General features: G+C 38.0%; 3 protein-coding genes across 3 annotated transcripts; 2 read left to right on the top strand and 1 right to left on the bottom strand.

Moving 5' to 3' along the window:
• Positions 1-227: 227 nt before the first annotated feature.
• On the top strand, positions 228-752 carry LOC106373538. The gene has a single exon (XM_013813698.1). The coding sequence runs from the start codon at positions 228-230 to the stop codon at positions 750-752; it is 525 nt and encodes a 174-aa protein (XP_013669152.1).
• A 10,481-nt stretch (positions 753-11,233) lies between these two features.
• LOC106376556 (SNF1-related protein kinase regulatory subunit gamma-1) lies at positions 11,234-13,757 on the top strand. Its single transcript, XM_013816652.3, has 6 exons — positions 11,234-11,637; positions 12,205-12,377; positions 12,502-12,657; positions 12,727-13,002; positions 13,082-13,245; positions 13,326-13,757. The coding sequence occupies exons 1-6, from the start codon at positions 11,433-11,435 to the stop codon at positions 13,624-13,626; spliced, it is 1,275 nt and encodes a 424-aa protein (XP_013672106.1). The 5' UTR covers positions 11,234-11,432; the 3' UTR covers positions 13,627-13,757.
• Positions 13,650-16,104, bottom strand: LOC106376557 (deoxycytidylate deaminase-like). Its single transcript, XM_013816653.3, has 9 exons — positions 15,777-16,104; positions 15,579-15,654; positions 15,022-15,061; positions 14,859-14,917; positions 14,678-14,715; positions 14,532-14,595; positions 14,249-14,302; positions 13,975-14,076; positions 13,650-13,873 (listed from the first exon to the last, which is right to left on the bottom strand). Exons 1-9 carry the CDS (start codon positions 15,959-15,961, stop codon positions 13,811-13,813), a joined length of 681 nt encoding a protein of 226 aa, XP_013672107.1. The 5' UTR covers positions 15,962-16,104; the 3' UTR covers positions 13,650-13,810.
• Positions 16,105-16,727: the final 623 nt, after the last annotated feature.

The following is a 16,727-nucleotide window of genomic DNA, read 5'->3' as shown; positions in this document are numbered from 1 at the left end:
TTGCTAACATGGAACATAGCTTGCTGTTTAAAGCTTTTCTGGTTGCTCTTTTTCCAGTCTGGTTCAATATGGGTGGCTTGGTATAGGAGTGAGGTTTTGGGTGGTAACATGAGTAACTTCTGGACTGCTACGGTGAATCCAAAAAATTCCTGGCTTGCTAATAAGTTGATCAAAATGAGAGGAGAAGTCTTTACCTGGATAAAGATGCGTGTGGGAAACGGGCGTATATGTCGTTTTGGGTGGACAACTGGTCACCTTATGGATCGATGGAGAACTTCTTACTTAGTACTTCTCAGTCTAGACTAGGAATCCCTCAGACTGCTTCCCTTGTTGACATGAATGACGATGGGAATTGGCTACTTCCACCTGCTAGATCAGATGATTGGCTACAACTTCAGATTTACTTAACAACTGGCTCCCTCAATCAAGATAAAGATTACTATGAATGGATACTAGAAGATAAGCCAACCAAGAATTACAGTACTAGCGATGTCTACAACAAGCTTAGGGGAGATGATCAATCCGTACCTTGGGCGAAGGTAACCTGGAACAAAGGAGGATTCCCTCGTCACAGTTTCCTAGCCTGGCTCTTTACCCTCGACAAGTGTCCTACTCGTGATCGATTACTTAGATGGGGACTGCAGAGTGACTCCACTTGCCTCCTCTGTAATGCGGCTGATGAATCAAGGGATCCCCTACTCTTCGAATGCTCTTTCTCGTGGAACATGTGGTCTGCAGTGGCATCAAAGTGAAACTTACAACCACAGCGACAGTGGGCAGATAGTCTAATGCAGATGCAGAGTTTAACTGGGAATAAAATCATCAGACAACTCACCTTACTAGGTTGGCAAGCAGCAATTTACTGGATTTGGACTTAGAGAAACAATAGACTGCATCGCAACCTGTTCCGCTCCACTGATGCGATTCTCCGGTTACTTGACAGGCAGATAAGGGAAAAGATCCTAAGCCTCAGGATCACTTCACGGGTGACATCCTCTAGGCTTATGCAAAACTGGCTATGATCGCCTTCTACTACCGTTTCGTTTTCCTCCATCGTTCTCTCCATCGGAAGCTCTTAGTTTGGGCTTTTGGTTCACTTGATCTTTGATATTGGGTATGGGTTATATTTTAAAATGATCTTGGGACGGCAAACTATAGTTCTATGGGCTTGTAATATTTTTACATTTTCTTTTGCATTTTAATATGAAAACCTTCAGTCAAAAAAAATGTAAAAAAGCTTAGCCCTTTTTGTGGGGATTTCTTTTAGAGGAGATGACTTTTTCTTGTAATAGACTTTAGAATGATAAACTGATTTGCGTTGGAGAACTTATTAGTTATACGAAATCATATCTCATTTATTTTGATTTATAGGTTTTTGTTTTTAATTTGGCATATTGCTATTGAAACCAGTGGCAGAACTAGGTGGGGAGCTGGTGGGGCAGCTGCCCCCCATGAGTTTTTTTAATGTAATTTTGCTTAAAATTTTATTAACGCCTTCGATGAAAAATTGAATTTATAAATATATTACTAGTGTTTTGTTGTTTTGCCCCGGGTAGAAATTCATCCAAGATCCGCCACTGATTGCAACTATTGAAATATGTAGTTCTATTCAACAATTAAGATTGTGAAGGTAAATAAATTTGGATTTGGAGATTAACTTTATAAAAATTGGCTTAATATGTTTTCTTTAAAGGTGTATTAGAAATGATTACATACTTTTAGATAAAAATTAAAAGATGCTTTTATAAATTACTTTATGAAGTTTTTTTATAGGCACATATTTTTACTTATATTTTGATACTAGTTAAAGAAATTATGGATTCACTACTCCGCCAACAATTTCCTCAAATCTAGTAACCTGCCAGATTCGTGCGAGCAGAAATTGTATCCATGAGCGAAAATATGCCTTCATTCCTAAAAATGTCTAAGAAATACCATTTTTGCAAAAAATATCAAACAAAATAATATTTTAAAACACATTTATTTTTAATTTTCTTCTATAAACTCATTGACCAAGCTTTGAAAATCAATATTTCTAAAAATATATTTTAAATTAAAAAATAGCCAAATCACTTAATTTTTCTTGTGACATACTCGAATGAGTATAAGATTTATCAGTTTCAGTTTTGAAAAACTCTTTTCGACATATATAATTGAAACTGTCATCTTTCTATCAACATATAAGATTATGATAATTATTCACGATTTGGCAAACCATATAAAATTATTCAAGTAAATAAAAGTAATTGGAAATAAGAAGCATAATAGCTTAATTATAATGATTTATCAGAAAAAGTGAGATAAAAAGCTTTGTCAATAAGAAATATTTAATTTCATTGTGATTGTAGTAAAAAAAAGACGGCAAGACAACAATAGTTTTATGTTTTTTTTGCTGCTAATTTGTTATTTAAGATTAACAAATTAATCAAAAGATTTTAAGTATCTTATTATTATTTTCATTAATAAACTAATAATGTGTTAATTAATAAACTTTTTTTTAAATTATGATCCATATTTGACTATTTACAATTTTAAACTTAAGCTCATATAGATATTTTTAATAGTTAAGATTAGTAGCGTTAAACTTAAACATGAGGGTCATAAGGTGTTGGGCCCTCCGATAGCTAAAGCCCAAGATAACGCAGCCTCAGCCCATGAAGTTAAAACCCTTGTTCAACGGTCGAATGGTGAAAACGGAGGAACGACAAAACAAGCTGGCTGTAAGACTCAAGCATTGATTTTACGGAACCTTTTTGATCCATTCTTATCTTTTTGTCCAACTTAGTTAACTTTCCAGCTGTATAGGCTAGCTGTATGGATAAGGATTCCAGATTGTTCTACTTGGGTCCTTATATACTAGAGTTCCATTGTCTTATGTAATCAAGTTGAATACAGTCTTTAACAGTTTCCCAGTTCATCTTCTTCATATTCATATCGTATCAGAGACACTCTGGCCTTAACAGGTGTCAATGGCGGATCCTTTGAATCCCTACCCCTTTCCAAGCAATTTCCATGTCCTTAGTTCAGTGACCTTGAAGCTTAATGACAGCAAGTACTTGCTGAGGAAGACATAGCAAGCTACAAACTTCTAGGTTTTGTGAACGGTGCAGCTCCATCACCAGCTCCGACTCGCATCATGGCTCGTGGAAATGACCAGATCGAAGTAAAAAAAAAACCGCTGTACGAGCACTGGTCCTGCACTGACCAGCTAGTCTGTTCGTGGATCTTTGGGACTCTGTCCGAAGAGGTCCTTCACACCTTGCTTACTTCACGAGATGTGTGGTTGTGTCTCGCAGAGAACTTCAACAAGAGCCCTCTCTCAAGATATAGCTTGAAACTTCTTACGGAGAAAGACAAGAATTTAGCGGTGTATTGTCGTGAGTTCAAGACTGTATGTGAGTCGTTGAGTGCAATTAGGAAGCCAGTTGAAGAATCAATGATTTTTTTGGCTCTCTTAATGGCCTCAGCAGAGAATACGATCCGGTTGCAACAGTGATTGAGAGCTCCTTGTCTCAGTTTCCAGATCCAAAATTTAACGATGTTATCTCAGAGATTCATAGCTTTGATGCAAAACTGTGGTCATATGAAGATGTATGAGAAACTACACCTCATCTTGCGTTCAATGTTAAGCAAAAAGGTTACAACCAAGAGTACAACTCCAACGCACTGTCATACAATTCCTCATCACCGTGGAAGGTCGGGTTTCTCAAGAGTAAGAGGAGGATACACAACACGAGGTAGAGGCTTTACTCAGCATCAGACGACACCTAACACTCAGGGGGAACGACCCACCTGTCAGATCTGTGGGCGTATTGGCCACACTGCCCTAAAGTGTTATAATCGGTTTGACAACAACTACCAGAGCTCTCAGACCTACACCTCTGTTCTTGTCACTGATGAAACCGGTGAAGAGTGGTTCCCTGATTCAGGAGCATCCGCACACATTACTTCCTCAGTCAACAATCTTCAAGAAGCACATTCATATGAAGGAAATGATGTTGTGATGGTGGGAAATGGGGCTTACTTACCGGTCACACATATTGGTTCCACGACACTTAACTCTTCTTCAGGTACACTATCCTTAAACGAAGTTCTAGTATGTCTAGATATAAAGAAATCTTCGCTGTCTATCTCTAAATAGTGTGAAGATTACCTTGTGGGGTCTTCTTTGATGCTGATCATGTTTATGTCATTGATCTGCAAAAGCAGAGAGTGGTGTCAAAAGGACCACAAAATAAAGGTCTCTCTGTGTCGAAGGATCATGTGTTGGAGGTGTACTTTTCAAACATGAATGTTGCAGCTTCGGAAGAACTGTGACATCATCGTTTTGCACATTCCAACAGTAGTGTCCTTCAACAACTCAGAATCAGCAAGGAGATTGAAGTTAACAAGACCAGATCATTCCCGGTTTGTCAGCCTTGTCGGATGGGAAAGAGCAGTATATTGCAGTTTTTTCTTCTAGTTCTAGTGATTCATTGTGATTTATGAGGTCCCTCTCCAGTTGGATGATTACACATGTTTTACTTGGTTGTATCCTCTTCGTATGAAATCATAGTTCTTTCAAGTCTTTGTTGCCTTTCAGAAGTTAGTTAAAAGCCAATTTACTAGAAATATCAAAGAATTCCAGAGTGATGGTGACGGCGAGTTTACTAGCATTCAGTTTAAGCTTCACTTACAACAATGTGGGATAAAACACATAATATCTTGTCCTTATACTCCAGAGCAGAATGGAACTGCAATGAAGAAACATAGACATATTGTCGAGTTGGCATTATCTATGATGTTCCACTCTCGTATGCCACTGCAGTATTAGTTGGAAGCCTTATTTACTGCAAACTATGTAGTCAATCTCCTTCCATCAAGATCTGCAGTCTGTATGAGCTCTTATTCAAAGACAACCCAAAATACTTCTTCTTAAGAGTATTTGGTGCCGTATGTTATCCATGTCTCCGACCAATCACTGCAAACAAATTTGAGATAAGATCTTTGCAATGCGTGTTTCTCGGTATAACTCGAACTACAATGGCTATATGTGTTTATATCCACCAAGTGGTAAAGTATATATCTCGAGACATGTGGTGTTTAATGAAGATTGCTTACCATTTAAAGACCAGCATAAGCATCTAGTCCTAAATTACAAGACGTCTATTCTTCAGGCTTGGCAGAAAGCTAAACCAATACCTGAACAACAAGTTATGTCTCAGGTATCTCGGTCTCTACCTCCTCAACCGACCCCACTCCAGTACCAGTTCAAGTAGAGGTTCACGTTAATCATGAAGTTGATCATGGCCATCAGTATGATGAAGATCTTCATCACGAAGAACCACCTGCAGCTGTTAACACACATACAATGTAGACAAGAGGAAAAGTTGGCATTCACAAACCGAATACAAGATATGTTTTGCTTGCATCAAAGCACAATGTTAAGCTCCCTAAAAACTTTGCAGAAGCTGACACATCCGGGTTAGAATGAGTCTGTGTCAGAAAAAAAATTGGTACTATACACATGTTGGATATTTGGACTCTGGTTCCAATAACAGAGGATATGAATATTCTAAGTAGACATTGGGTCTTCACTATTAAATTCAATCATGATGGAACAGTGCTAATCTCAAATCCCAGTTGGTTGCTAGAGGTAATGAGCAGGAAGAAGGTTTGGATTATTTGGAAACATTCAGTCCAGTGGTTCGAACAACTACTATACGACTGGTACTTGATGTTGCTATCTCCAAAGATTGGTCTTTCAGAAAACTTGGCGTCACTAGTGCTTTTCTTCATGGAGAGTTGCTCAAGCCTGTTTACATGTATCAACCTCAGGGTTTTGTTGATCCAGAGAAGCCTAATCATGTGTGTAAACTAACCAAAGCACTCTATGGTCTTAAACAGGCTCCTAGAGCATGGTTTAACACATTCAGTCACTTTCTAATCAAATTTGGCTTCACTTGTAGTAAGTCTGATCCTTCTTTGTTCACCAATCACAAAAATAATGAGACATTGCTTCTGCTTCTCTACGTAGACGATATATTACTGACTTGAAGTAGTCCTCGCCTGCTCCAACAGTTATTACAGAAACTCAGTGATATGTTCTCCATGAAAGACCTTAGTACTCCTCACTACTCTCTCGGAATATAGTTTCAGTCCTATAAAGATGGTCTCTTGCTCCATTAGAAAGCTTATGCTGAAGACATCCTTCATCAAGCATCATTGTCTGACTGCAATCCTATGCCAACGCCTCTTCCTCAGCGATTAGAAAAAGTCGACGAAACACCATTTGAAGATCAGAAGCTTGGCATGGAAACTGCAGCATTTAACGATCACACGTATTCAGTATGCGGTGAACTTTTTGTGTCAGAGGATGTATCTTCCTACGGTATCAGACTTCTGCCTTCTTAAGAGGATTCTTAGATACGTAAAGGGGACACTAGAGTATGGGTTTCACATTAAGAAAGATGCTCAACTACTTCTATCTTCTTACTATGATAGTGACTGGGCTGGCTGTCAACAAACTAGATGATCAACATCGGTTTTCTGTGTTCTGCTTGAAGCGGAATATAGAGCCGTCTATTGAAGCGGAATATAGAGCCCTTGGGCCTGCTGCTCAAGAATTCACTTGGATCTCCTCTCTTCTTCGTGATATTGGTATTACTCAAGACCAAGCTATCATACTGATGTGTGATAATCTATCGGCTGTATACCTGAGTGAAAGCCTGACTCTCCATAACAAGTCAAAGAACTTTGATACAGATTATCACTATATTCGTGAGCAGGTAGTCTTGGGCTTGATTAAGACTAGACACATAACTGCTTCACAGTAACTAGCAGACATTTTTACTAAGTCTTTACCTCGTCGAGCCTTCACTGAACTCTGAAACAAATTTGGTGTAGACACCTCTGTCTACACAAGTTTGAGGGGGGAATGAGAGTCCTAAGGTATTAGGGCCTCCGATAGCTAAAGCCCAAGATAACTCAACCTCAGTCCATGAAGTTAAAACCTCTTCGTTCAACGGTCGAAAGGCAAAAATAGAGAAACAACAAAACAAGCTGGATGTACGACTCAAGCGTTAATCCTTCATAATCGTTTTGATTCATTCTTATCGTTATATCCAGCTTAGTTAACTTTCCAATTGTATATGCTAGATGTATGGAAAAGGATTCCAGATTATTCTACGTGGGTCCTTATATACTAGAGCTCCTTTGTCTTATGTAATCAAGTTTAATACTTCATCTTCTTCATATTCAGAAAACCCATATAGATCATTTTTATTCGTTAAGATTAGTAAATAATTAGATACATGTAATTAAGTGTTATTTTTAAAGTGATGCTCTAAGCGACTAAGCCAATGTTTCTTTTTGCATAAATCACGGCTCTGCTAACCTAATAAATTAGACTGATAAATCCCTAATAAGCTGACTAAATCTTTTTTGTTTAATTTCTAAAACACTCTTGAGTTTCAAAGTGAAACAATGGCGGATGTACATACACTAAGTTGCTGGCACTTTCTCCCATAAAAATTTCAAATTCTTTGTAACATGCCCAAATTTTAACTGTTTTCTTCAACTAAAAATTACATTTTAATCTTAGTTTTAATATTTATGTGTAATTTGCTACCTCAAAAATTTTGTGCTGCATCTACCACTGAAGTGAAACATCATTAGCTGTAACCAGCCCCGGTTCAGTCTAGATTATTGCCTAAAGCAAAAAAGTTTTTGTTGGCGCATGTACTTCGAATCGAGAACTTTTAACTCAATTAAAAAGCACAAAATCACTAGGATACATGCATGTTTTGGTATTTATGATGCTCATAAATATATATATAAGCTAATTTGGCGACTAAAGCTGGTCTTTCTCAAGCTTCAGAGCCGCACTAGCTGTAACTAAAACAAGTTATCATTTATTTAACTAATGTACAAAAATTTGTGTGAACCAAAATTTTAGAATTCCGTTTCGTGAACCAAAATAAAAAACATATAGAGGTGTGATAATACACTTTCAGATAGTTTTTTTTTTTGAACAACATTTCATTGATATTAAATAGTATACGGCCAATACAAGAATTTTATCAACCACGGAGGAGGAATTAAACAACATATGACATCTTCTTGTTCTTCTAATATAGATTTGGCTAACGCATCAGCTGCCATGTTCTTTTCCCGATTGACAGAACCCAAGGAACATTCTGATAATAAAGACATCCAATGACGAATATCATGAAGCACATTACCAAGTTTAGCATGATGAGGAACCACCTGGTTGACAACACGATTTAACTCCGTACTATCCCCTTAAAACCAGACTTGTCTCCATCCTTGGATCCACACTTGATGCATTGCATACAATAAAGCAAGAGCTTCTCCCTGGAAAGCAGTTGAGACGTTGTTTATACGAACCATACCCACACACACAAACACACATTTAGCATCTCTTATAATCCACCCAATCCCAGCTCTGCTACTTACTTTTCTAAAGCTAGAATCGAAGTTACACTTTAACCAACCCATAGGAGGAGGATCCCATGTAGTTGGTTTCAGATTAAGGACCGGAGAAGCTTTTTTACTAACATAAATAGAGTTCCATTCATCATTGGCTGATGACTCTCTATAAATATCTTCCACTGGATGAACATTCCTTTGACTAAAGAGGTACTCATTCCGAGATTTCCAGATATACCATAACACCCAAAAAAGAGAACTTGGAAATCTTTTTAGAAGTATCAACATTATTCATAAATGCGAATAAAGCCGATATGTTTTCTTCAAGATTAGAAGACTGAAGATTGAATAGAGGAAGACCTGAACATCGCCAGGTAGCTTGAGCATGAGGGCAAAGAAAAAGAACATGATTGATTGTCTCATCCTCCATACAGAAATGCTGAAAAGTTGGATCCGTATTGATTCCACGAGAACATAGCTGGACATAGACAGGAAGAGCTCTTGAAATGACCTTCCATATGAACTGCTGTATTTTTGGGATTATTTCCAGATTCCAGATTTGCGCCTTCAAAATAACAGATCCTTCAGGAGGGACTATCGCATCATCCTCCGAAAAATCATGTGTGGCAGTCCAGTGTACAGACTTAACAGAGTAATCCAAATTGGAAGTATAAGGCCAGACATATTGATCAGATTGGTTATACTTTGATAACCTAATAATCTTAATCAACTCAACTTCCTCGTGCTGAAGAAACATATTTAACTTTTCCTCATTCCAAGTAGCTGTAGACTGATTTATGAGTTATGATACTATCATATTAGGTAGAAGACACGGCGACTCCATTCGACGTGGTGGGAGAACTAGCAGCCAAAGATCTTCCCGAACTCGAATTGTCCTACCATTCCCTACTTGCAAAACCATACATTTCTTTAAAAGGTTCTTACCCTCCTGAATGGATTTCCATCCATACGAAGAACTAGTTGAACTTGTCGACTGTAATAATGTCGACGAGTTAAAGTATCTTCCTTTATAGAGCCTAGCAAGCAATGACTGAGGATTATTTATAATTCTCCAGGCCTGCTTAGCCAAAAGAGCCACATTGAATGCCCTCAGATCACAAAAACGCATTCCTCCTTCTTTCTTAAGTAAGCATAGTCTTTTCCACGAGATCCAAGTAATCTTCCTTTTCCCTTCACTCTGTCCCCACCAGAAACCAGATAGCAGAGAATTAACTTCATCACAAACCGTTTTAGGAAGGAGGAAACAACTCATAGGATACACATGTTTTGCTTGTAAGACTGATTTAATCAAATCTCTTTACCAGTAGGGGAGAGATATTGGTTGTACCATGGGGAGAGCTGCTTCTTCATGCTTTGAACCACACTATGGAAATCTGAGACTTTACTACGACTGAACTGTTCTGGTAACCCCAGATATTTACCTCCACCCTCAATTGAAAGAATCTTCAAGACCTGATGAATTTGAGCACGTATTGTAGTGTCAATCCTTTTACCAAATATGATAGAAGATTTATCATAATTCACTTTTTGACCCGAGATCCTTTCATATTGCTCAAATATCGAGGCCAAACATGTTACATCTTGCAGAGTAGCACGGCAGAAAAATAGAAAAGCATCGGCAAAGAATAGATGAGATATAGTAGGACAAGCTAACTTCATGCCTTGGAGCTGATTAGTGTGTTGAGCATAGTCCAACATTTGACTGAGAACTTCCCCACACAGAAGAAATAGATATGGAGACATTGCATCACCTTGTCGTAAACCTCTCGTTGGCTTGATGTTACCATACGGGAGGCCATTGATAAGGACTGAGTAGGAAACAGATCTTATATATTCCATTGTTAAGGCCACCCAACGATCATCAAAACCTAACTGATGCATAGTTGCTTCCAAAAAGGACCATTCCACTCGATCATAAGCTTTATTGATATCAGTTTCGACTGCTATATACTAACGAGAGCAATCATTCTTTGACGATAAGGCCGAGATCAATTCGTGAGCAACCAAGATATTATCATAGATTTGACGACGAGGTACAAAGGCTGCTTGTGATTCAGAGATGATTCCATCAAGACATTGTTGAAGGCGTTGACACATGATTTTAGAGATAAGTTTGTATGCAACGGACCAGAGACTGATAGGACGGAAATCAGATACATCGGAAGCACCTTGGAACTTTGAGATGAGGCATATATGGGTATGATTTATGCCATCATCTAATGCGCCTCTGACAAAGAATCTTCTCACCATACAATAAACATCCCAGAATTGATGATAAAAGGAAGCTGTGAACCCATCAGGCCCGGAGTTCTTTCTGCACCAATCATTAACATTGTTATCCGCATTATACAGGTCGGCATAATGATCTAAGCCAAATAAATAAATTAAATATTTGGCGCGGACACAAAAGTAGTATTAAAGATGAGATGAATGATGATGATACAGATAAGCATGACTTTCACAGAAGGAGACATATTATGATACTCATTGCTTTCCGCTATCGCGACCAATCCCTGTCGATCTTCCACGTGTTAACAGGTTTCAATCCAACGACTCAGATCTCGAGTGTACTTGAAGGAGTACAATACAACTACTCCAGTCTACCGTACCCTGTCCACTAACGACTGGAAGGCAACGAGAAAACAAATTATAATTTACACCCAATAAATCCATTTTGTTTCAAATAAGCCCGTATCTTTATGATCCAATAGAAAATTCATGGATTTGTTTGATCAATTAATAACATATTGGGTATAATTCAAAACATTAAAGACACGGGGGGTCTTTTGTTTCTTCTGAATTATTCTCCGCAGCGAGATCTCTACTATACTATGGTGTCGCGATCGTAATGGGTATACTTCAATCCCTATTACAGTTGAAGATTGTAGAAACCTTCTGACGGATCATAAGAGAGGGGTCTTTGTCATCATTTTGGTGTTGCCGGAGAAAAAAGACGGTACCTTTACAGTGTTGTTGGAAAGATGGCGAGTGTGCCGGAGATAAAGATAGTGAGGAGCGAGAGCTTAGGGCATCGAAGTGAGGTGTCGAGCCCGGAAGCTAAGCTAGGGATGCGTGTGGAAGATCTCTGGGATGAGCAGAAGCCGCAGCTCAGCCCTAACGAGAAGCTCAACGCATGCTTCGAGAGCATCCCTGTCTCTGCTTTCCCTCTCTCCTCTCATTCACAAGGTATTTAGTTGGAGTTGGTCAACTCTTATGTGTTTGAATCAGCTTTGGTTTGAGTTTGCGCCAGAATCAATTTGATAGAGACGTATCTAGATATATGATCATAATTTTTTTTTGAAGGATGCTCATGTTGTTTTATGAAAGATTAGATATTTGATTGATATATGGAAAGTATGTTCGTGTTTCAAAAAAAAAAAAAAGGAAAGTATGTTGATTGATCTAAGAAGTTTTTTTTTTTTTTTGAACAAACGATTGATCTAAGAAGTTTATACCACCATAATATCATATCCTTGATGGGTCCCATGATCTCTTAATAAGTCTGTGTTGATGAATTGTAGTTGGCTATGTGGTCTGGATTAAAATTCTAAGTTAAAGAAAGTTCTTCAAGTCAGAACTTGCCAATTTAGAATATTGAAAACAGTTTCTCTCTTAAGCTTTTGGGACCTTATCATTGTTTATTGTATCTCTTTTGCTTGGAAAACTATATATTGCATTATTCTTATCACAGTTTATCAGAAGTTGCTTCAGTTCTGCTAACTCAGACATGTGCTGATATCTTTTCCTGTGTAGACATCGAGTTAAGATCAGACACAAGCTTGGCTGAAGCTGTTCAGACACTATCGAAACTCAAGGTTTTGAGCGCTCCTGTTGTAGATGTTGACGCGCCTGAAGACGCCAGCTGGATTGACCGCTACATCGGTATTGTGGAGTTTCCAGGCATTGTTGTCTGGCTTTTGCATCAGGTCAGTGTTTCTTCTAACCTTCTTCATGAAACTACAAGAGGTGACCTGGTACCAACTAGATTGTGATACCGAGTGAACTAAAATTTCATGTATTTGCTTTACTTGTCTACTTTATTAAAAACAGTTGGACCCAACATCTCCAAGGAGCCCTGCTGTTGCAGGTTCAAATGGAGTTTCTCATGACTTCACCGCCGTTATCCTGGATAACGGAGATTCAGCTGTAACTTCTGGAAACTTCTTTGAGGTCCTTACTTCTTCAGAGCTATACAAGAACACCAAGGTGAAGTAACAACCCCCACAAGTTTTGTCACTTGCTGAAACGCATATTGATATTCCTCTCTCTTGACAGGTTCGAGATATCTCTGGAACATTCAGATGGGCACCCTTCCTTGCTCTGCAGAAAGACAACTCCTTTTTAACCATGCTGTTGCTTCTTTCCAAGTACAAAATGAAGAGCATCCCAGTTGTTGATCTAGGCGAAGCAAAGATAGAGAACATAATCACACAGTCAGGAGTTATCCATATGCTTGCAGAATGCGCAGGGCTTCACTGGTTTGAGGATTGGGGTGTCAAAACTCTCTCTGAAGTCGGTCTTCCCATTATGTCAAAGGATCATATCATAAAGGTCAGCTTGAAATCCTTACTTATAGCTCCATTGAGTTCTTTTTTCTTCTAAACATCCCATCACCCTTTTTCTTTTTCAGATATATGAAGATGAACCAGTTCTTCAGGCGTTCAAGCTGATGAGGAGAAAGAGAATTGGAGGCATACCCGTCGTTGAAAGAAAAAGTCAGAAGCCAGTAGGCAACATTAGCCTTAGAGATGTTCACTTTCTCCTCACTGCACCTGAGATTTACCATGACTACAGGTTAATAATACTTTGTAATATTATTACATGTTGGCGGCATTGGTCAATCATCAATGCTTTCTCTTGGTCATTTGTTTTAGGTCAATCACAACGAAGAACTTCTTAGTAGCGGTTAGAGAGCATCTGGAGAAGCATGGGGATACATCAGCACCTATCCTGAGTGGTGTCATCGCTTGCACTAAGAACCATACGCTGAAGGAGCTGATTTTGATGCTAGACGCAGAGAAGATCCATAGGATGTATGTGGTGGATGATTCAGGTAACCTTGAAGGACTCATCACTCTCAGAGACATCATTGCAAGACTTGTACATGAGCCGCCTGGCTATTTTGGTGATTTCTTTGACGGTGTTATGCCTCTCCCTCAAAACTACCGAGTCTAAGCTTTCTTTGTGATAAATTTGTCTTTGGTTTCGTAATGCTTCTCTATCTGTTTGTGCAAAAGTCCTTGAATTTGTGTTTAAACGTTCAAACAGGAATACTAAATGAAGAAAGAGCTAAGTCTTAAAGTGAATATGTATTCAGGTTTGCTCCTACTGTTTGAATTAGAACCAGTTAGGTCCCTGGTCACAGTAAGTCTTCTTCGAACTTGATCAAGATCTGGTCCATCTCTGGTTGATGTTTCCTAACCTGAAAATTTTGGTTAACACAGCGTTAGATACCATAACAAGATCCCCAAAACAAATCATTCTAGTGTAAGGTCATCAACTGATTAATGTAAGGGGCCTTACTTTGATGTTGGCCATGGCTAAGAGCTTGTGAGATGCTACATAGGCAATATCTGAGTCATTCAATCTCTTTTCCACAAAATATATTACCTCAGCAACATCAGACTGCAACAGCGAAAACCAAAACGAAGCTATTTGCATTACTGTTAACAGGTCTAAACAGATCACTCAGGTTCTGGTGTTTGATATGAAGACATTAGCAATAGAACATTGCCCCTCCAGTAACTTATTAGGATCCAAAATTGAAAAATCAATACGAGTTGTTGGAAGAACAAACCTGTATAATAATCTTTGCACATTCGTTGCAAGGGAACATTGTGACATAAAGCTTCTGCAAAAGGTTTGAGGAAGACCAACAAACTTAAGTGAACTATCCAAACACCCAAATATTTTGGAACACAAATTGTTTATGGCAAATAGCTGTTTCACTCTCTTTGCAAGTGAGAGAGTCTTTGGTTTTCTACAGCAAATAGATAGCATTTTCAACTAGATAGCTGTTGCATAGAATATTGTTTTGGTCCTTTGGCTCAAACAAGAAAACATTGTTCAAAGAGATTAACCTGGCCAGCCGCAGATGCGTGGTTTGTGTTTAGAATGGCATTGACTTCAGCGTGACAAACATATCTGCAAAAAACAGAAACAGAAACATCATAATAACTAAGCAATGAACCAGGATGAGGATTTATAACTTGAAATTAGTACTTACGGGTACTTTGTCTCCAATGGGTCCCCAGTTTTGGATTTCTGAAATTTGGCAGCAGAAAAATTAAGAAAAAGTGTAGACAATTCATTTTCCACCATTTCATCGTCTTTTTTACCCTTACTCTACAGTTTAGTGACTACATAAGTACAACAATTTTGTGACAGAAGGCATGCGTTTGTCATACCTTGGCCCATGGAAGTCTGTCATCCGAGCAACCTCTTGGAAAGCCATTATAGCCAATTCCTTAAATAAGTATGAGATGAAACTTCTTTATTCATGTCAATCCCTACAGAACCCATTTTCTCATAACTGTTCAAAAAGATATCAAAAGACAAAAGTAATCTTACCGAGAATCACACCATTTTGGCTCACCAAACACGCACCGACCTGCCCAAGCATAAGAATGGTCAATTTAGAATATTTGCAGCATCTCTAAAAATGAAGAATGAACAAGAGATACAACCCTTTTTGCATCATATGATCCATCAGAAAAGTATATACAAAACTGTCACAAAAGGAAGGCATCTTATATAACATTATCTAATTTGTAAGCCTTGAGTCCAATTCTCAGGTTCAAATTTCTAACCTTTTAGACCTTAACGTCCAAACAAAATACACTAATCAGCCAGTGTGCTACCTTAACACGGAGTCTCTAACCTAAAAAACGATGATAGCAAACTGTATCATCATAAATATTTGAATGATTTCATACTTTATATATTGGGTAGTTACAACAAAAAATTTCAAGACACATAAAACTCACATATAAACCACAATCTTCATAGAATCAAATACATTTCATGACTCTCAATTAAAGATTGTATTCACCTAAGGCTGTAACTTTACTTAGAACTTACACTAAAGCAAACATAATCTCAATTGAAACCTACAAGAAAACATGTACCTGTCTGTTAGGATCCTTTGATCTTTCAGCTGAAAGGAATGCAATCGCCATGAAATAATCATCCCATGATAAGTACCTTCGCAGCAATCAAAGCAAAGTCTATCAATCATCTTCGAGAGAGAGATAAAGTTGGAAGCTTTCGCTATAAGAACAAAAAAAAAAGAATTCGAGCTCTCAGAAGACAATTTAAAGACAAACCCATTTCGCTTCAAAGGGCTGTAAGGATCGAGACCAGGGAATCTTCTGGAAACTGCGGAGATTTCGGTGGAAGCAGATCTTCGGGGCTTAGGGTTTGATGAGAAGAAGCGAAACGCAAGAGCTGAAATCAAAGCACCGACAATTGCAGAAGTAGAGACGACTGCGAGATCTCGAGCGTTGTTCATGGAAGCTTCTAAGTCGATTGTCAAAGAGATTCTATTGTACTCAGCGAAATCTTCTCTGTTCCCTCTTATCAACTCAGAAAATGTAGCGGGAAACTATCAGAGAGAGGGCGAGAGAGTAAAATCCACCCGTTTCCGGTACAGATCGTTGGTTTATAGTAGGCCTAGACAAAAAAATTCCGGAACCGAAGACACGAAGCAGAACCGAACCAAAATATCAAAAACTGGAATCAGACCAAAAACTTCAAATACCTTAATAGTTTCTATATTTCTATATTCCAGTGTTCTTAATTCCCGATCGGACCATCGGTCGGACCAGGTTAAACCACAAATCGAAAACTATTCCGGGTTGAGTTAATACCCATCTAAAGTTGAACCGGTTAAAGTCTGGAAATCGACAACCCAATGAATCGGCCAAATCTAAATTTGTATGTGAACCAAAATTTTGTTAATAAAGCAATTAATAAAACAACGTCGTAATTAGTTTTTTTGCAACTCACAAATCAGAGGATTCACAACCATAAATTTTCGGGTAAAAATATTGTTTATGTCTACTTCTTACTTTATTTAAATATTATTATATGATCAGTTGTGTTGAAGACTTTAATAATTAAAACATTAACATTCATGAAATTCCAAATTCGTATAAAAGAACAAAACATTGTACTTATTCTTACTTCTCATTAAACAATCAAATAAAAACTTAGTTTACATGATTTGTTTTAAAGGTGAAGAATATTTTTATCTGAAATATCTGTGATTATCCAAA

This window comes from Brassica napus, chromosome C1 (assembly GCF_020379485.1).
Source record: "Brassica napus cultivar Da-Ae chromosome C1, Da-Ae, whole genome shotgun sequence".
NCBI lineage: Eukaryota > Viridiplantae > Streptophyta > Magnoliopsida > Brassicales > Brassicaceae > Brassica > Brassica napus.
This window is presented reverse-complemented; position numbering and strand designations above follow the sequence as displayed.